Source organism: Myxocyprinus asiaticus, chromosome 29 (assembly GCF_019703515.2).
Source record: "Myxocyprinus asiaticus isolate MX2 ecotype Aquarium Trade chromosome 29, UBuf_Myxa_2, whole genome shotgun sequence".
Taxonomy (NCBI): domain Eukaryota; kingdom Metazoa; phylum Chordata; class Actinopteri; order Cypriniformes; family Catostomidae; genus Myxocyprinus; species Myxocyprinus asiaticus.
The window spans coordinates 35,227,570-35,248,645 of record NC_059372.1 but is presented as its reverse complement, the minus strand read 5'-3'; the positions used below and the strand labels follow the sequence as shown (position 1 = coordinate 35,248,645).

Sequence of the window (21,076 nt, the reverse complement as noted above, 5' to 3'; positions counted from 1 at the left end):
AGCACAAATGCTAGCGCTGCAGCATTGTTTATCAGTTGGGTTGCTAGGAGACATCTCTAATGAGAGTCAAACACCTGCTAAGCTAACGGGAGCGTTGCAGTTCCGAATATCAGGGAAATGGAATGCATTTATGGTCGGAGATATCAAGTAGGAATATCCCTCATCCAATTTGAATGGAACGCAGCATAACCGTGTACCCTGACGAAACAAAATGTATTGCAAGCAACATTTAAATCACAAATATTTATGATGCCACATTACAGATTTACTCAACAGCACACACTTTTGCTGTCTTTTGGAGGAATTTTTTTTTTTTTTAAATTTTATTTTTTTTTTCAGCAAAACATTCAAAAGGCATTGGGTATAATGTATGTGATACTTCGAAAAGGGTATAACAAAAAACAATAACAGAAGAAATACATACAGAAGCACTTACTGAGGATACAAAACAAATTAAATAAAGGAGATATATAATGCACAACATACAATACGGACAACATACGGCAACAGACAGCTGGTTTTCCTTTTAAATATGTTGAAGTGTATAAAATAACTGGGACAACTGATTATGGTGTATAAATAGCTATTAAAATAAAGAAAAAATATATAAAGGGTAAAAAAATCGATATGTTAAAAGTGTTTTTGAATGAATGCATATATGAGGAGTCAACAGGATAGTTAAAAGATAGGTACAGATAGGCACATTGCTTTTCAAATATGCTGAATGATCATTTTTTAAATACATTATATATACATGTAAACACACACAGACAGACACGCACACATATATATACATACATATACATGCACAAAAGCACACACGTGCATAAATGCATACAGTATACATACACATATATTATGCACATACACTTACATTCATATAAATACATATATATATATATATATATATATATATATATATATATATATATATATATATACATACATACTCACTTATGCAGTATTGCCCCAAAGATGATAGCTCATGAACAGAATAATACCAGCATCCCCATGAAATAAATTAGCAGCCGAGCCCACACAATCAATCCTGCCCAGAATTCCACCCAGCCCCCTTAGCATGGTGCACCGCCCCCAAAGGTTGACGGTCACCTGCTTTTTCCATGAAAGCTGTGCGTGAGTCTCTCACCTTTGCTCATACGAATATTGCAATTTCCTCTTTTCCTGGTTTTCCAGCTTTCTCAGCACACCTCTGTGCCCACCCACTAGTGGCCACATGATGTAGAGATCCAGCTTTGATACTCAGGAATATTGGGATACAATTTAAGTTCTTCCCAACAGTATATAATGTCAAAACCCAGCTCCGGTACTCAGGGTAATTGAGAGACCCATAAAAAAGGAAATGCAGAACTCATCGACCCCCAAGGAGGCGACACATCACACCATGGGCATGCAAACCACAGAGCACGAGAACCGGGGGAGTCCGCGACCTTTCTGCCCTGTGGGATGATGCAATATGTTGTCGCTTTCGAGGGGCAGTACTTTACATATACACACATACACACACATAACTACACACCTACACATTGATAATAATAATACTAATAATAGGAAGAATAACCCATAATGGTAACACTATAAGTATTCTTATATTTTTACTAATTCTACAAGGGGGGTGCAAACTCATGAGACGAAAGTGAATCACAGACTTAAGTTCTCAACTGTACGTTTGTATAGCATAACATGAGAACGTTGCAGTAACAGTATAATGAAATATATAATGACATACATACTAATCTATCTATCTATATATATATATATATATATATATATATATATATAATTAATATTATATGATATTTAGTTATATACAATATAATGAAATTAGTGAAAATTTAAATCTACTCCAATATAATACCATAAAGTATGATGTAGGGAAATATATATATACACACACATCACATATATACATATACTACATATACATAATTACATACACTTATAACTGATTAAAATAGAATGGAATTTTCACAATCGTGTTGTGTGGGGCATCAATTCACCAAAGTAATATTTTACAGTGTGGTGGGTCATTAATTCAGTTGACGGATTTCACTGTGATATTAATATCTAGATATAAGAGGAGTGAGTGAATAGTAGTGTAAATTTATGTAGTTGGCTTGTACATGAAGCAGTTTGTCTCTCATTAGTTATATGGTGTTATATAGTTATATTGAGATGTTGTTTTATTTTTATGAGAATAGTTTTCTTGGCAATAGCTAGAGACAAAAGAAGTGGAGTTACTTATTCAACTGTAGGGGTTATTGTTGAAAGGTTCCTAAGTGGCATATGGATGGAGTCATGGGAATATTATAATTTAAGTAAGTATTTTGGTGATGACTTCTTTCCAGAATGATGCTACAGGTGGGCATGACCATAGTGCATAAAGATAATTGTCTGTTTTGTTGAGATTACAGTGTATGCATTTGTCTGAGTCTGTTATTCCCATTTTAAATATTTTATATTGAGTAAGGTGTGTTCTGTGTATGATTTTATATTGGATTAATTGTATGTTTTTATTTTTACTGAAACTGAATATGTTTTTACAAATTTGATTCCAGAAGTTATTATCAGTGGTGATGTCGAGATCCTGTTCCCGTTGTGTGACTGGTATGGAGCATGTTGTGTCTATAGATAATAAGAAATTGATTAACTTAGTAATTTTGGGGAGTTACTGATTTTGTTTATTTTTTTTATAAGTGGAGATGGTTTTAATTGTACATTTCCAATTTTTGCTTTGTTGACACTTTTTTATTTGTAAGTAGTGGAAGTAATGATTTTATTTATATTATATTTCTTTGACCGTTCTGAAAATGTTATGAAGTTATTGTCTATGTAGAAATGATGCAAATGTGCGATACCTTTTTCTATCCAATTTGTATTAACAAGTGGAGATTTATTTATTGAAAAATCTGGGTTATGCCATACTGGTGAGTATGAGTGTTGTGATAAAGAGTGACTGGTTATTTTTTTAATTTTCCACCATGTAGTCTAGGTTGTGCATATAACAGTGTTTTGGAATAAGTTGTGCTGTCTGATTTAGTTACTAAGTTGGGGTAGGTCTGATATTGGGATTTCCTTGCATACAAATTTGTTCCAATTGTAGCCATGGGTTGTGAAAGTGATCATTCTTAGTCCACTTGCAAAGATATTGTAGTTGAGCTGCTAAATAGTAATATTGAAAATTTGGTGCTGATAATCCTCCTTGGTCTTTGCTTTTTTGCAGTGTATGAAGTTTAATTCTAGGTTTCTTATTTTTTCAGTAAATTTGCTTGTTACGCTGGTGAATGTATCAAACAATTTTTTAGTCGGTTGTATCGGGATCATTGTGTTTTTGGCAGTATGGTCATTTCGATGATGGCTATTTGTCCTATGATTGAGAGTGGAAGGGTCATCCAGTGCTGTAGGTCATTTTCTGTTGTTTTTAATGCTGGAGTGAAGTTGAGATTAAACAAGTCTGAGAGGTTGGGGGAAATGTGTATGCCTAAGTATGTAATATTACCTATTTTAAAAGGAATGTCCGGTGGTCTAGTCTTTTCAAATTTTTTGTATAATGGAAGGATTGTAGATTTTGTCCAGTTTATAGAATAGTAAATCTGAGTAATCATTAATAAGTTGAATGACTTCTTTAAGTGTTCTATTTGGATTTTGTAGATAAAGTAGATTGACATCAGCGTATAGTGATATTTTATATTTGGTGTTTTTGGATGTGAAGCCTATTATGTTGTCATTTTGTCTTATGGTAACAGCTAAGGGCTCTATGAATAATGAATGTCCCTCACTGTAATTGGAATGGTGGTGACATGATGCTGTAGTGATGACTGATGCCATTGGTTTGCTGTATAGTGTTTTGATCCAATTTATGAATGACTTGCCGAAACCAAACTTCTCAAGTGTTGTGTAAAGAAAGTGCCTATTTACTTTGTCAGAGGGCTTTTCGGCGTCAAGTGATACAGTGATGGTATTGGTATTTTGTTGTTTACAGATGTTCATGATGTTAAATAAGCAACATGTATTGTTTGATGAATGACGCACTTTGATAAAGCCTGTTTGGTCGAGGTGGATGGTATGATGGTAGTCATCTGCTGTTAATGGTTTTTCTATTGCTTCTAATTGTATTGGATTTAAAGTAGGTAAGACTATGCTATTTAAAACATAGTCGGTTTTACTGTCTTTTCCTTTTTCTCATTGCTGTACAAAGCTTTGTAAAATGATCTGAAAGTATGATTTATTTCTTGTAAATTATGGATGATTTTATCGTCTGAGTTTCTAATTGTTGATATCAGTGTTTTCTCCTTATTTCGTTTGAGCAGGTTGGCGAGATATTTTTCAGATATGTCATTATGTTCAAAATTAGTGGATCTTAATAGTTGTTTTTGGAATTTTATTGTAATTGTATTTGTTTGTGGATGATTTCTTCTAGCTGATTTTTTTGTATTATTTATCTCTTGAAGTGTCTGTTCACTAGGATTCAGTAAGTATGTGATATTTAGTCATTTTAATTTGGTTTCTAAGTCTTTTTCTACTTTCTGTTTTGAGTATGATATTATTTTCCCTCTTAATACTACCTTTGCAGATTCCCAGAGTGTCATTTATTTCAAGGAAGGATGCCCACTCTCTTTTAAAATATTTGTCAAAATCTTCATTCTGGAGTAAAGATATGTTCATTCGCCATCTTTGTAGAATTTTGTTATAATTTTTGTCATTAAGGGTTAGTGTAATTTGTGCATGATCAGAGATGATAATTGGGTTAATTGATTTTTCTGAGATGTCTGGGATAATGGAATTACTTGTTAAAAAGAAATCAATACGTGAGTATGATTTATGAACAGGTGAGAAATATATAGTCTCTCGAGATGGGATTGTTTTGTCTCCAGCTATCGCCAAGGCCAAGCTCATTCATATATTGTTTAATGACTTCTGTGGAGTGCCAAGTTTTAATGTGATCTGAATTATTGTTTTGTCTAATTTTGGATTAATGGTTATGTTAAAGTCTCCTCCTATGATGATTATTGTTTGTGAGAAATAAAATTGTGAAAAAACTCTTCATTATCTATGTTGGGTCCGTAAATGTTAGCAATAGTCATGTCTTTATTATACATTGAAATATTGATGATAATGTAGCACCCTTCTGGGTCCAATATGGAAGTGTTAGTGATAATTGGTATATTTTTATTAATAATGATAGCGATTCTTTAAGATATAGTAGGCAGAAAATATTTGTGTATATTGTGAAGTTTGAAGATATTTATGCTCAAGTTCCAGTAAGTGAGTTTCTTGTAGTAAACATATGTCTGCATTGAATTTTTTAAGGTGATGTAATGGGTAAGGGATGGGTAAGGAGGAGGTGGGAACCGGCAGAACAGTCAGCGTAAACTTTAATGACAGAAATGAACTTAAAGCAACATAAAACATATAGACGCATACACATATGGCCGCATGTGTCTCTCTCTCTCTCTCTAACTGGCATCCCGGCCCCTCCTTAACTCTCTCCCGCTGATTAGACAACTCAGCACCAGGCGTGCGTCATCACGGCCCGGCCACACCCTCCTCCTTGTCACAGGTGACTTAGTACCTTGTTTCTTTTAATCGGTGAATTAATGCCCCTCACATTCCAACTAATACATTTTAATTGTGACATTATTCAGTATAGTTATTGTTTTTTATTATCATATTAGATCTTTTATTTCTTTATTTTTTCTTCTTTTTCCTTCTTTGATATATCATTGTGTACAAATTTCATTTCCCAGTTAAATAAAGTGCTCTGTAGAGTGAATAGGAGACCAAATCTCAGCTGACAGTTAACACATTGTCAGCTGACAATTAACACAAAACATACACAACATAAATGCCTTGAATTCTGAAGTGAGTTTAGTAACGTAAATAGAAGCAACGTGAAGCACGTAATGAGGATGTGACGGCTGGATCTTAGATTGTTCATTATTTTCAATACATTGTTATTTGTTGGCGAGATGATAATCAAATAAAACTATGTCAGATTCAAGTTGTATCAGCGTCTCTGTACAGTTGTCCATATATATACAATTTATCCATGGTAAGTGATACACTCTTTCCCTCATTTCTGTGCTGTTTCATGACTGGGATAAACATTTTTACATCTTTCTTGAATTTCTCATGGAAACTGGTCGTTAACCGGAAGCGCGCTCCGCGTAACTCTTTGCCTTTACTTACAATGTTGAAATTTTGCGACTATTGGACGGGGTCGTTTGAGATCAGTGTTCTGGCTGTTTTTGTTTCCGAGATGGTGGACATGGTGAAAAGTGATTTTGTCTACAGTTGCTTTGGGTATCTTTAGGGCTAAATGCATAAATTCTTTAATCTCTTCCTCTGGGTTGTCTTGTGCTTTTTCAGGTATGCCTGAAAAAATAAGGTTGCTGCGCATGCTGCGACATTGGATGTCAAGTATAGTTTCTTTCATTATCTTGTTTTCCACTGAGATTTTGTCGATTTGCAATGTGAGAGTTGTGATCCTTGTTTGCAGTTCATTGTTTTCCTTTTGTAGTGATTCTATTTGGGACTGACTGAATTCCAGACTGGTCTTTAAATCTTTAATGTCTTGGTGCAACAGTTCGAGGATTGCCAGTTTGTTATTTATTGACTCCAGTACACTCATCTCTATGGCCCCTGTGTTGTTGTCATCTGAGTCTGCAGAGTATTCCCGGCTGGGTTGTTTTTTGTGTGGTTGGGGCATGGTGAATAGTCCAATGAAGTAGTCATCAATGAAGTTTTCTAAAGATTCCAATTTTTCCGCGGTTGCCGTGGTTCGGATGTAGTGTTTTGTCCAGTGGTAAGTGGAAATAATTATATTTCATTATTAGCTCGGTTGAATGTTTTGTTTAAATCGTTGGTGCTTAAGGGAATGGTCTATATAATAGGACGCAGACACTGGAATAACTGGAGGAGAACCTCAGAATTAAATTGCACTTGGTCGCGCCTTTTGTGCATTGCATGGGCGATTTCGCCAAACCCACTTGCACCTAGACTTAGCGAATGCTTTTACGAAAATACCAAAACTTCATGGCCATGCTTATTGACTTTGCGCTTATGACTTAAAGGAATAGTGCACCCAAAAATTAAAATTTGCTGGTAATTTACTCACCCTTATACCATCCAAGATGTATCTGAGTTTCTTTCTTCATCAAAACAGAATTTAAGATTTTTAGCATTTCATTTCTGGCCTCCTCCTTTAAACAATGCAAGTGAATGTACTCCATTTTTTGACGGTCCAAAATGCATATTTAGGGTGCATCAAAATAATCCACACGACTCCAGTCGACAAATAAAGGTCTTCTGAACCCAAACGATTGATTATTTTTAGAAACAAAACAATACTTATATACTTTTTAACTAAAAAAGTTCACTTCCATACATCTCTGTGACGCGCGCTCATGAGAGGGATGACGTAAGCTCATTGGTGAGGTCACGTGTCACGTGGAGGAGGAGTCAGGAAGCAAGTCATTGTTTACAAGAGAAACTTGCACAGACCACAGACCAAGCGCCGTTCACAAACCAAAACAGTCCAAAACAATTTCAAACACGATGTCGGAGGATTTTGATTTTAGAAGAGAAGAGGTGATGGAGTTTTTCGCCCAACCCTACCTATTTGAGCCCGAATACACCTCTCGTGGGTGCATGTTTTTGGTGAACTATTCCTTTAAATGATAAATCACATCTTTTAAATTTGCTGCCCACCATTAGCATAATCATGGAAGTGAACTCTGTTTTATTTGCATCTAGTGCGGGAACTGAAGATTGGATTTATATCCATTTGGCAGAGACACATTTATGTGGCCAAGTGTAAATGGAATGTGCTTATTTAATCGGAGAGCAATCCCATCAGTAAAAAACACATGAAGTGACCAACTGTAAATACTCCCATAGTGTCAGGATGTTTTGTGGTGGTGTGGCGTCCTCCTGTGGGGGTCAGAGGTGTGTTGTTGGAATAAAGAAACAGATTTACGCCCTGTTTGAGCTTAAAGAACAGCCGTTAAAACATTAGCACTATTTGTATGCAAAACAGCCCTCATATAGCCCCTTTTCATTTTCACCTCAGTATCTGAAGTGACCAAATCGCCATTCTTTATCTTCAAGAGGTCGATGATAAAAGTGTGTTCAACTCACAAATTCACAAGACACTGAAAGCTCATGAGAGACAGGAAGGGTGCATCAAGAGGATGGTAGATGTAGAGAAGAGATCCAACCTAGACAAATGAACCCTACTTCCAGTACAGGAGGGCACTGTGGCTGTAGAAATTATTTAGATTGTGGTATTGCATTAATACCATTTGTGTGTTTGCGTGGCAATCAGTGGGCCACGTTATTTACACAAGAATGCGACAAATACATGAAGTAATGCGAAAATGCAGAGCGGGACCCAAAAAAGTCAAGACAAGGAAGAATTTGTTATTAAGTGATGTCGTTAGGCGCAACATAAAGTGGAGTTGACATTGTTTACAGTTGCCAAGCAAAATCACTACTTTAGTATTAATATAAAACTGATGTTTGGTCACAGGTGTGCTTATATCAAGTAGGGACCATTTAGACTGAACACCTTGTATTTAAAAAAATAAAATAAAAAAAATAGACGCAGCTTGTAACTTTACATGGCATCTTAAAAATGTGGCGCTGCGCAAGACATTGAAAAAACAGTGTAATGCGACACAATGTTCAAATAGGTCTGCCCAGCACGTGTTTACATGTAAAAACAGAGCACACTGACACAAAAACATGTTTGTTGTGAACGGCCCCTTTCAATGGCTTTGAATGTAATTCTTCCAATCAAATTTTAGTCGTAACTATCTGATTTATAATATTAATTTGACTGTTTTGTTGATTATAATAATAATAAAGATAATAACAATAACAATCATAACATTTCAGGCAAAAATTACTGAATCGTGATTTTAAGTGACCCATGCTGTTATATATAGTACACAGTGATTAAGGTATGAAACAGAGAACTGATAAAAATATGGTGGGAAAATGGAAGAGTTTGCCAAGGTCGGAGTAGAGTACAACAGAGGCTATGTCAGAGAGAGGTGAGACAGGCTCTTATGAAATGTCTAAACTGCTTGTTAAACATGTTTTCACAGCTTCATAGACACAAGAGTCATCAGGGTCTCTGTGATTCACAGATTGTGTTGTGTAGTAAAAGACAGACCCACCTGTTCCTGTTAGTTCTGATATTACGAGACTTGGCTTTAACGTTAGCCTTTTTTAAAAAATATAATTATGTTTTCTCACCATTTGTAGAACGAATTAGGACAAGGCACATGTCCAAGCCATTTCTCCAGTGTTTTAACATGCAAATATTACATATGTACTAGCTTTTAGGATCATTTAGCTACATTTAGCACTGATATTCATATTAATGGAGGACACCTAGCTCTAGGCATTACCGACTCTTCAATCTGTGTCCTGGCATATCAAAATCTGTGAAAGATTGACCTGATTGGCTGAACTTTTCACTGTTTCGGTTTGTGATACAATGAACATGTCTGTCTGCATATTCACTGTTTTCTCAGTACCATGCATAAAGTTATATTAGCTGCTGTATTTAACAAGGAATGCTATTTTTGCTTTCATAAAGACGTTGTTTGACTCACAATCTTGTCGACCCAAGATCGGATAACTTTGCACCCCCGCTAAAGAGCCCTGAAGCCTCTAAGTGTCTGTTGTTGCTGTCTGCTTCTCAGGCTTGAGTTCAGCCCTCAAAACCCTCCGTCACCTGTTTGCAGTAAATCTTACCCTGTGGATCTGAATATCAGACCCTGTGTAACTGTGAAAGGTTGTTCAGCCAAATAATGACTCATGTTCCCAAGAAGATACAAGGGAGGGAACTGGTGCAATTTTTTTAAGTGTTCCTTTTGTTTAATAAAAACGATTGCTCACTTCATTGTTGTGTATTATCCAGAGTCACTAGTAGATGTATCAATTCCACTCCAATATTGCTGTGATTGTGATATTTCATCTACTGGAGCGTGGATGTCAGATTCCGTTTACATTAAGCGTTGGTTTGCAGCCATTTTTCAGTTCAGAGTTAAACTTTGTGCATCATGTATTTTGTAACTGTGAGGACACATTCACCATTTGCATCCATCTCACTCAAAATGTTCCCATCAAGCATTTGCCCTGCAGGAATTTGAGCAGTCATGCTTAGCTAGAATGAGGGTTGAGGTTTTCAGCTATAACTAACTGCTGGAAAACACGTATACATGCGTGAGTCATTGAGATTTGTCTTCACAGTACATTTACATTTACATTTATGCATTTGGCAGACGCTTTTATCCAAAGCAACTTACAGTGCACTTATTACAAGGACAATACCCCCAGAGCAACCTGGAGTTAAGTGCCTTGCTCAAGGACACAATGGTGGTGGCTGTGGGGATTGAACCAGCAACCTTCTGATTACCAGTTATGTGCTTAGCCCACTACCACTACCACCACCACCACCAATCACAGTAAGAGAAAATGATCTACCATGTGTTCTGTGCAAACTAGCAGCTACTTGTACTGTGCTTATGCCTTATCAATTTTGTCCATTTCTCTCTTTTTTATGAGTGTGTATGTGAAATGTTTGATCTTTTTTTTGTTTTTTTTTTGATGATTGTTTTTGCAATATCCCATGTACTTTTTGCAGCTCTAATTTAACCAAACATAAATACATAATTTGTACAAACCTGCAGCTAATTTGTGGCAAATTTGTAGCAAACAAAACTGTAAAGTTTTTATTGGCACTGCTACTACTGGCAGGCAGTCTGTGGCAAACCTTTGGGAAATATCTGCCACTACTGGCAAACAATTCAGTGGCAAACCTTTGGCAAATATCTGCCACTATACTAAAACCAGCCCATCTGGCACCAACAATCATCCATGCGATTATCTAATCAGCCAATCGTTTAGCAGCAGTGCATAATATCATTCAGATGCGGGTCAGAAGCTTCAGTTAATGTTCACATCAACCATCAGAATGGGGAAAAAATGTGATCTCAGTGATTTGGACCGTGGCATGATTGTTGGTGCCAGATGGGCTGGTTTGAGTATTTCTGTAACTGCTGATCTCCTGGCATTTTCACACACAACAGTCTCTAGAATTTACTCCGAATGGTGCCAAAAAAACCAAAAAAAACATCCAGTGAGCGACAGTTCTGTGGACGGAAATACCTTGTTGATGATAGAGGTCAACAGAGAATGGCCAGACTGGTTCGAACTGTCAAAGTCTATGGTAACTCAGATAACTGCTCTGTACAATTGTGGTGAGAAAACAGCATCTCAGAATGCTATTCTGGGATATGGGTTGGCGCTGTTTTGGCGGGACGAGGGGGCCAAACACAATATTAGGCAGGTGGTTTTAATGTTGTGGCTGATCAGTGTATACATACAAACATCTGAAATATACATATAACATATATACATAAACAGTGAAATAAGAATAAAAAATAAGATACAACTGATAAATATATAGAGGAAACTACAGTAGGGCAATAATGTTGTTCAAATATGCTATATACAGAGATACATTTATGTGCAAGGTGATATAATGAATTGTGCAGAAGAGGTAGGATATGTCAAATAAATATAAATGGAATATAAATATGAATGAATAGTTGAATATGCACATGATTGTATTGCCACAATGGAGAGTATTAGGGGCAGTTTTAAATGTTCATAAGGTGAATGGCCTGAGGAAAGAAATTGTTCTTGTGCATGACAGTTCTGGTTCTCAGTGTTCTGTAGCGCCAACCAGAGGGCAACAGTTCAAAAAGGTAGTGTGCTGGGTGAATGGGATCCAAAGCGATTTTTTCCAGCCCTTTTCCTCACTCTGGAGGTGTACAGTTCTTGGAGGGTGGGAAGGTGAGAACCAATAATCCGTTCAGCAGTCCGGACTATCCTTTTGAAGTCTTCTGATGTCTGACTTGGTAGCTGAACCAAACCAGACATTTATAGATGTGCAGAGGACAGACTCAATGACTGCTGAGTAGAACTGTATCAGCAGCGCCTGTGGCAGGTTGAACTTCCTCAGATGGTGAAGGAAGTACAACCTCTGCTGGGCCTTTTTCACAATAGAGTCAATGTGGGTCTCGCACTTCAGGTCCTGTGAGATGGTAGTTCCCAGGAACCTGAATGACTCCACTGCTGCCACAGTGCTGTTTAGAATGGTGAGCGGGGTTGATGCTGGGGTGTTCCTCCTAAAGTCCACTATCATCTCCACTGTTTTGTGCATGTTCTACTCCAGGTTGTTTTGACTGCACCAGTGAGCCAGCTGTTCAACCTCCCTTCTGTAAGCAGACTTGTCGTCATCTTGGATGAGGCCGATGACTGTAGTGTCGTCTGCAAACTTCAGGAGCTTGACAGACAGGTCCTTGGCAGTGCAGTCGTTTGTGTACAGGGAGAAGAGTAGTGGGGAGAGCACACATCCTTGGGGGGCACCAGTGCTGATTGTACATGTGCTGGAAGTGAATTTCCCCAGTCTCAATAACTGCTGCCTATCTGTCAGAAAGCTGGTGATCCACTGACAGATAGATGTGGGAACCGATAGCTGGGTTAATTTATTCCATAGGAAAGCAGGGATGATGGTGTTGAAAGCCAAACTGAAGTCCACAAATAGGACTTCATTGCATAAGTGCCTGGTCTGTCTAGATGTTGCAGTATGTAATGCAGTCCCATATTGACTGCATCATCCACCGACCTGTTAGCACGGGGATGTTAGCAGGGGATCCAGAAAGGGTCAAGTGATGTCCTTCAGGTGGGCCAACACCATTATCTCAAATGACTTCATGACTACAGACATCAGGGCAACAGGTCTGTAGTCATTAAGTCCTGCAATCTTGGGTTTCTTTGGGACAGGGATGATGGTGGAGCATTTGAAGTAACTGTGCTCCAGTGATGTGTTTAAGATCTGTGTGAAGGTGGGGGCCAGCTGGTCAGCACAGGCTTTTAGACAAGTGGGTGAAACACCATCTGGGCCCTGTGTTTCCTTGTCTTCTGTTTCTGGAATCAGATCCTCTTCACAGATCTTAAGTGCAGGTTGAGTAGCAGGAGGGGGGAAGAGGGGGGTGGCAGGAGGTATTGGTGTTTGTGTGAAATGAAGGTCAGAGCGGGTGTGGGGTGTGAGACTGGGCTTTTAAACATTTATTCATTTGGCAGATGCTTTTATCCAAAGCAACTTACAAAAGAGGAACACATAAGCGAATCATCTTAAAGAGACAGTGGTATGAAAAAGTGCCATATTACAAAGTTTCACTAGCATCAGAATAGTAGTATTCAAAACAGATTAAAGTGCAACAAGAGTTTTTTTTTTTCTTTTTATTATTATTGACTGGTTAAGTGCTCATGGAAAAGATGTGTTTTTAGCCGTTTTTTTGAAGACAAAGTGAGTCAGCTTCACAGATGGTGTTGGGAAGGTCATTCCACCAACGTGGTACGATGAAGCCAAAAATCCAGGAAAGTGTTTTGCCTCTTTGTGTTGGTACAACAAGGCGACGTTCCTTAGCGACCGCAGGCTTCTAGTGGGCGCGTAGCTCTGCAGAAATGATTTTAGGTATGCTGGAGCAGACCCAGTGACTGTTCTGTATGCCAGCAACAGAGCCTTGAATTTTATACATGCATCAACCGGCAGCCAGTGAAGAGAGACAAGGAGTGGTGTAACATGCGCTTTCTTTGGTTCTTTTAAGACCAGACATGCAGCTGCATTCTGGATCATTTGCAGGGGTCTAATTGCAAATGGAGGGAGGCCTGCAATGAGAGCATTACAGTAGTCCAGTCTAGTAATGACAAGTGACTGAACAAGAATTTGTGTGGCATGTTCAGAGAGGAAAGGTCTTATCTTCCTGATATTGTAGAGTGTAAGTCTACATGATTTTTCGGTCTTTGAGATGTGGTCTGTGAAATTTAGTTTGTTATCGATGGTTACCCCTAGATTTCTGACCGTTTTGGAAGGTGTTACTGTAGTTGAACCCAGCTGCACGGTGATGTTGTGTTCAACAGCAGGGTTGGCAGGAAAGACAAGGAGTTTGGTCTTGGCTGGGTTAAGTTGCAGGTGGGGTTCCTTCATCCAGGCCGAGATGTCTGCCAAACAGGCAGAGATTCGATCAGTCACTTTGGTGTCATTAGGCTGGAATGACAAGTAGAGCTGCGTGTCATCAGCGTAGCAGTGTTAAGAGAAACCATGTGCCTGAATGATGGGTCCCAGTGATATTGTGTATATAGAGAAGAGAAGTGGCCCTGAGGTACCCCAGTAAGTAGCTGATGTGGCTTGGACACCTCACCTCTCCAGGCTACCTTGAAGGACCTACCTGAGAGATAGGAATTAAACCAGTCGAGCACAGTTCCTGTGATGCCCAGCGAAGAGAGGGTGGAGAGTAAGATATGATGGTTGACTGTGTCAAAGGCTGCAGGAAGGTCCAGCAGAATCAGGACGGATGATCTGGATTCAGCTTTTGCCTGTCTCAGCGACTCAGTGACAGACAGCAGGGCAGTCTCGGTGGAGTGTCCACTTTTGAAGCCTGACTGATTGTCATCCAGCAGCTTGTTCTGTAAGAGATAGGCAGAGATTTGATTGAAAACTGCCCTTTTAAGTGTTTTTGCCATGAATGGGATGAGAGAAACTGGTCTGTATTGTTCTACTTGGTGGGGTTAAGTGCTGGTTTTTTCAGCAGCGGGGTTACTCAAGCCTGCTTAAATGTTGTGGGAAAGGTGCCTGTAAGTAGAGATGTGTTAATTATGTGTGTGAGTGCAGGTAGGATGGATGGAGAGATAGCCTGGAGAAGGTGAGAAGGAATGGGGTCAAGGGAACAGGTGGTGGGGTGGTTGGAGAGGAGGAGTTTAGAGACCTCAGTGTCAGTCAGAGGAGAGAACATAGAGACAGAAGAGTTGAATACAGGAGATGGGTGTGGTGCTTAGAATGTATTGCTGATGGTTGTAACCTTATTAGTAAAAAATGTGGCAAAGACATCTGCTGTCAGTGATGTGTCAGGTGGTGGAGGGGGAGGACAGAGAAGTGTGTTGAATGTTCTAAACAAGCTGCGAGTGTCTGTGGAGCTGTTGATCTTGTTCTGGTAATAGGAAGTTTTTGCAGATTTAACGTTATCAGAAAAAGTTGCAAGCAGAGACTGATACTTACCTAGAGCTGCTGGATCATTAGATTTCCACCATCTCCTCTCAGCTGCCCTGAGGTCAGTCCGATGTTCACGAAGGACGTCAGAGAGCCAGGGGCTGGGTGGTGTAGTACGTGCTGGCCTAGAGGAGAGAGGACAGATGCTGTCTAGGCAGGTTGTTAAAGTAGAGCTTAGTGTGTCTGCGGCAGTGTTTAATTCCAGGGTGGAAAATACATTTTGTGTGGGAAGACAGGTAGAGACAACAGTGGAAAAGCGTGAGGGTGAAAGAGAACGGAGGTTACGGCGAAAGGAAACCAAAGGCAGAGTCTGTTTTAATGTAGATGGGAGAGTCATGTTGAATTGAACAAAGTAGTGATCAGAGACATGTAAAGGAGTAACAAGAATATTTGAGTTGGTACAGTTACGTGAAAAAATGAGGTCCAGCTGGTTACCCAATCTGTGAGTTGCTGTAGTGCTTAGTCTTTCCAAGTCAAATGAGGCCAGAAGAGCATGAAGTTCAGTGGCCTGGTTCATGTATGTTGGAATCACCAAGAACCACAAGTGGCCTACCATCCTCCAGGAAGGAGGACAGCAGGACATCCAACTCCTCAAGAAAGTTTGTCAGCTGACCTGGAGGGCGATAGATGACAACAACATGTATTTTTGTGGGTTGCATTGTAGTAATAGCATGGAATTCAAAAGAAGTATTGTTACATAGAGAAGAGTGTGGTGAAAAAGTCCAGTTGTTTCGAATGAGCAAACCTGTTCCCCCACCCCTAGCGGTGTGTCGAGGGGTGTGAGAGAAGGAGAAGTTGTTGGAGAGAGCAGCAGGTGTTGCTGTATCCTCTGGACGTATCCATGTTTCTGTCAGTGCAAGAGTGCTGAGAGTGGACTGTGTGGCGAAGGCTGGAATTAAGTCAGCTTTGTTCATAGCTGACTGGCAATTCCGGAGTCCCACTGAGAAAGAGAGCGGAGCAGGTGCTGAAGTGCAAAGTGGCCATAGGTTGTGTGGGTTGCGTTTTGTCTTGCGTTTATATCATGTAAACTGTCTGTAACAGATAATAGGAATGTGCTTGAAGGCATATGTTATTCGCGAAGTAGACATGTTAATATGTAGAAGGTAGATAAGAAAATAGATACAATGAAAAGATACTTAAGTGCTATGGTGAGTGGCGCCTTGTCATGTCCTTGCTCGGTGGACTCGCACAGGTAGACTCACTGGTCTTTACACAAGTAGTTCTTCACACGAGGAGGGCTTTACACGAGGGCTACCACTTCCGCGTCAGAATTCACGTCAAATATATACACGCTGCTAATGAGCCGTGAAGTGAAAAAGCAGGACACGCCTTAATGCTACTTAGCGCAACAAAGCTATTCACGTGGGCAACCAAATCTAAGGGTTGCACGAGGTGACAAGTGCGGGAACAAACGCGACTTCAGTACACTGCAAATAAATTATGATACACTTTAGCAATAAAAAATATTCTAAAACAAGTGAATCACTGTTTATAGACACTAAAAACAATGATAGTTTTACACACATTGGACAAACAACTCTAAATCTAGCAGTGAACACCCTGGGACAAGTAAAAACAATGTAGCACACACACACCAACACATGTTTAAGCGACGCAAGTTCAAGACAGTAAACAAACAGCACAAGTCTAGCAATGAATACTACTCTACAACAAAGTAAACAATGGAATAAACACACTTACACACAACTGCAGACTCTTGTAGATAGATCGCTTAAAATCTAGCCAGTTGTTGATACCCTACAGTGTTGGGGGATGGTGTCTTGTAGTTTGTTATGTCTTTCAGGCTACTCCACACTGTTGCAGGGCCGTTAGCTGAAAACTTGTTTCCAGCTTTTCAGAGTAGCTTATTTTAGCCGCTCTAATCTCCTTTGTCAGTGTGTTTTTGGCCTGATTATACAAGATTTTATCCCCACAGCGGTAAGCATCCTCTTTGGCCTGACAAAGCTGCCTGAGTTTTGCTGTAAACCATGGTTTGTCATTGCTGTATGTTAAATAAGTCCTAGCGGGAATGCACATGTCCTCACAGAAACTGATATATGATGTTAAGTATCTGTGAGCTCATCCAGGTCGGTGGCTGCAGTTTAAAAAAACACTCCAATCAGTGCAGTCAAAACAGGCTTATAGTTCAAGCTCTGCTTCATTGGTCCTCTCTTTACAGTCTTAACTACAGGTTTAGCTGATTTTAGTTTCTGCCTGTAGGTTGGAAGAAGATGAACCAGACAATGATGAGAGTCCCAAAGCTGCTCTAGGGACAGAGCGATATGCATCCATTAATGTATAACAGTGATCCAGTATATTTCTGTCTCTGGTTGGGCATGTAATGTGCTGTTTGTATTTGGGCAGTTCACATGTGAGGTTTGCTTTGTTAAAATCCCCAAGAATAAGTGAGTCCGGGTGTTGTTGCTCCGTGTCTGTGATGTGATCAGCCAGCTGTGGCAGCGCTGCGTTCCCGCACGCTTGTGGAGGAATATAAACCCTCACCAGAATAAATAAGGAAAACTCCCGTGGCGAGTAGAAAGGCTTACAGTTGAGGAAGAGCACTTCTAAATTAGGGCAGCACATCTTCTTCAATGCTGTTACATCTGTACACTAACTTGCATTGATTTAAAAGCATGTTCCACCGCCTCTCGTTTTCCCTGATAACTCCGTGATGCGATCCGCTCTGAACAGCTGAAAGCCCGGCAGATGTAACACTCTGTCCAGAATGGTTTCACTCAGCCAGGTTTCCATGAAGCACAGAGCAGCAGAGTTTGAAAAGTCCTTTTTTGTACGGGTTAGAAGTAGTTTATCCGTTTTGTTAGGAAGAGAGCGGAGATTCGCTAGATCTATGCTTGGCAGCGAGGTTCGGAATCCACGCAGTTTGACCAGTTCACCGGCTTGCTTCCCTCATTTGCGTCTTTTAGCACGCTTGTTCAGCACCACAGCTCCTCATACTAAAATGTACAACAAAACGTCTGAATAATCAAATACCGATCAAATATAATAATCAAATGTATCTGGTGTTTGCTGCCGAATATTTAAAGAGTTTGTCTCTGGTGAAACTGATTGAAAAAACATGACTAAACACAGAACATGTACTCTTTCGTAATGTGTCCGGCAATGAACTCCGAGACTATAAAGAATGAGAGATTTTGCATTGTTTCTAAAGACTTTTTATAAATCCCTTAGGAGAGCATTTTATGCTTAGGACCCTGATACAAGTCACAAGACTCCATTCACAAGCCAACCTTTGTCTCCCCTCAAGCTCTTTTGATTCTGGGGAAACAAATTTGACAGAAAATACTTAATTCTCCACTGCATTGGATCACTCAGTGGCCTGTTATTTTATTTCCTTTCATAACTCTGCCATTGGTCAGTAATATTGTCTATTTATTTTCTTTGACAGGTCTTCCCATCAGCACTTATGCTAAGTACTGCTACCGTAAGCTGCAGAAGGTGGCCATTACTGGGGGCAAGAAGGTAAGAGAGGCAGAATTAACGCACATAGCAAAACAACATAATTAACACCATTAATAGATGTCACCCCTCACCCCTGTTGAGAATCGAGCATTGTTGGAATATAAAAGCCAGGCATTAGTCACTCCTTGATCAGAGCTAAACGTAACTAATTTTACATAACTAACTTTACATAAATGTTTTAACCAGACACAGAAGTTCATCATGTGATGACAAATGATAATTGAAAACAGACACTTTTTCCCAGGATAATGTTTATTTTTAGATGCCAGCAGTGCTGCTAGATCATACCCAGGAGTCTCAGAATGGTCAAAAGAAGCAGTATATAGTGCAGCCATCTTAAATTGGTCACATCTGTTAGCAATTGGAGCACCCAGTCTTTATGAACACATCATGAGAAGTACTAATCTACTAACCCAAAACTACAAAACTAAAGTTAAAACAACCCCTTAGTCCCCTCTATAACCCTTGTACATGACTTACACACATACACATATCACTGGTTACAGCACTGGCAGTAGCTGTATCCCCTCCCTCTTTGTCCTTTTACCCGTCCCACCCTGTAATCAGCCGTCCCACCACTGTCTACAAGATTTTTACTGGGGGGATATATTTACCCCCACACCACACAGCTATGCATTATCCTGCTCAGTGTTGTTGTACCATATTTTGATACCATTGGCATGGTGTCTGTATGTTCTACATAGTTAAATAAAGAGAGAGACATGTAGTGTTTTATGTGACTTGTGTGCTATATTCCAAGTCTTCTGAAGCTACAATATTAATACATTATATGTGTGATTCAAATATGTATAATCTCTTAATTTCCCTTGTTCCATCTTTAGGGTCTGAGGAAGCCCACTCTGGAGGAGATTGATCACGGACGGAACGCCATCGTGACGCCGTCTCTGTTCGGCAGTGCTCTGGAGGAGATCATGGAGAGACAGAGTGAGCTCTTCCCAGATAGGAAACTTCCCTGGGTGCAAGTGCAGCTCTCGCAATATGTACTGGCCCTGGGTGGAGCCCAAACTGAGGGCATTTTCAGGTGAGACATATAAAAAGAAAGAGAAAAGGGGCCCTATCATAACAGGAAAAGTGTTAAACCTTTCATATATAGCAAATTACAACACTATTTGCATTTAGTTTGAAAGGGAAATCCTTGTAAACTAATTACTACACACATGGCCATACTGACGTATGAAGATTTATGACTGAAACGCCCTAAACATGCACACACACCTTTCTCCAACTTCCCCCACTATATGGAAGGTGAGAAACACAGTTGTTCCTAGTCTTCATGTAGCTGTATTGATTTGGGTGGTCTGTTCAGGGTATTTTCATTCAAACATTAATTTGTCTGGTTGACATTTGGCAACATAAAAAAACTAGATCAAATGAATCACTCTAACACAACAGAGCCGCAGGACTGTCAGAAGTCTGAACTTGCGTTGATTTACCTGAGAGAGAAACAAGTCCAAACTAGACTTGTGATTTCACTTTCTCATCCCTTCTTTTATTATCTGTTTTATGACATTCCTTGTCTGTGATTGAAGTCAATTCTCTTTCTGACGGTTTATTTTTCTTCCCCTTTTTGCCAGGATGTGCCCTGTTATTAATGGCCCCCTGTTTAGTTTTTCTTGCTTTTGAATATGAGAGACTTCCTGTAGACACTTTGTCTTGTCTCTGTCAGTTCATTCCCCATGTGAAATACATACTTCACTGGAGGAAGTGTTCAAGTACACACTCTTCTACTGACATACATTCTGAGCTGTAATATTTCATTAAATCTAAGGGATATTGCACAGCAAAACTGAAACAATTACATGTCATGCCGTAATGAGACAAATTGGCTCCACCTTGTGGTGGAGTATTAAAACACACTATTCGTGCTGTTTATGTCTTCAACACTCATGCGCTCATGAAATGAAGATAATAATCAATTATGAACAGATGATGCTAAATGAAATGCCATATGTGTCAAATGTGTATGATGGGCACTTCCTCACCCTCTTTACTGAACATGGGGTTGTCATCCTTTAGAGTACCGGGGGACATTGATGAGGTGAATGCTCTCAAGCTACAGGTGGACCAGTGGAATATTCCAGAAAACCTCTCTGATCCCAACGTCCCAGGTGTGAAATAAACATGAATACTTGTATCTGTGTGTGTGAGAGAGAGAGAGTGTGCAAGACAGAACCTATGTTTTTAATGAAATACTAGCGTACTGCTTACTGTGCAGTATATACTCTTTACTGCCTACTAGTTTTGTAAAAATTGAATGGAAAAGAATATGCAGTAAACTTTTCAACCATTTTTGTTTTTACAGGACCTCATTATGTTGCATGTTTAAGTCAAAGAGTAGCTTCCTGTTATCATATTGGAAATAGATATTAGAGATGCACCGATGTATCGGCCAAACATAGGTATCTACAGATAATCTGCATTGTCAGA

General features: G+C 39.4%; 1 protein-coding gene across 5 annotated transcripts in view; it reads left to right on the top strand.

Annotated features, from left to right (window-relative positions):
• arhgap46b (Rho GTPase activating protein 46b) overlaps positions 1 to 21,076 on the top strand; it is a 156,817-nt gene that overhangs the window by 131,268 nt on the left and 4,473 nt on the right. For all 5 annotated transcript variants that reach the window (XM_051661790.1, XM_051661791.1, XM_051661794.1 and 2 more), the window contains 3 exons: positions 18,555 to 18,628; positions 19,471 to 19,670; positions 20,666 to 20,757. In XM_051661790.1, the coding sequence (XP_051517750.1) occupies positions 18,555 to 18,628; positions 19,471 to 19,670; positions 20,666 to 20,757 (366 nt within the window). The remainder of the gene's footprint in view (positions 1 to 18,554; positions 18,629 to 19,470; positions 19,671 to 20,665; positions 20,758 to 21,076) is intronic.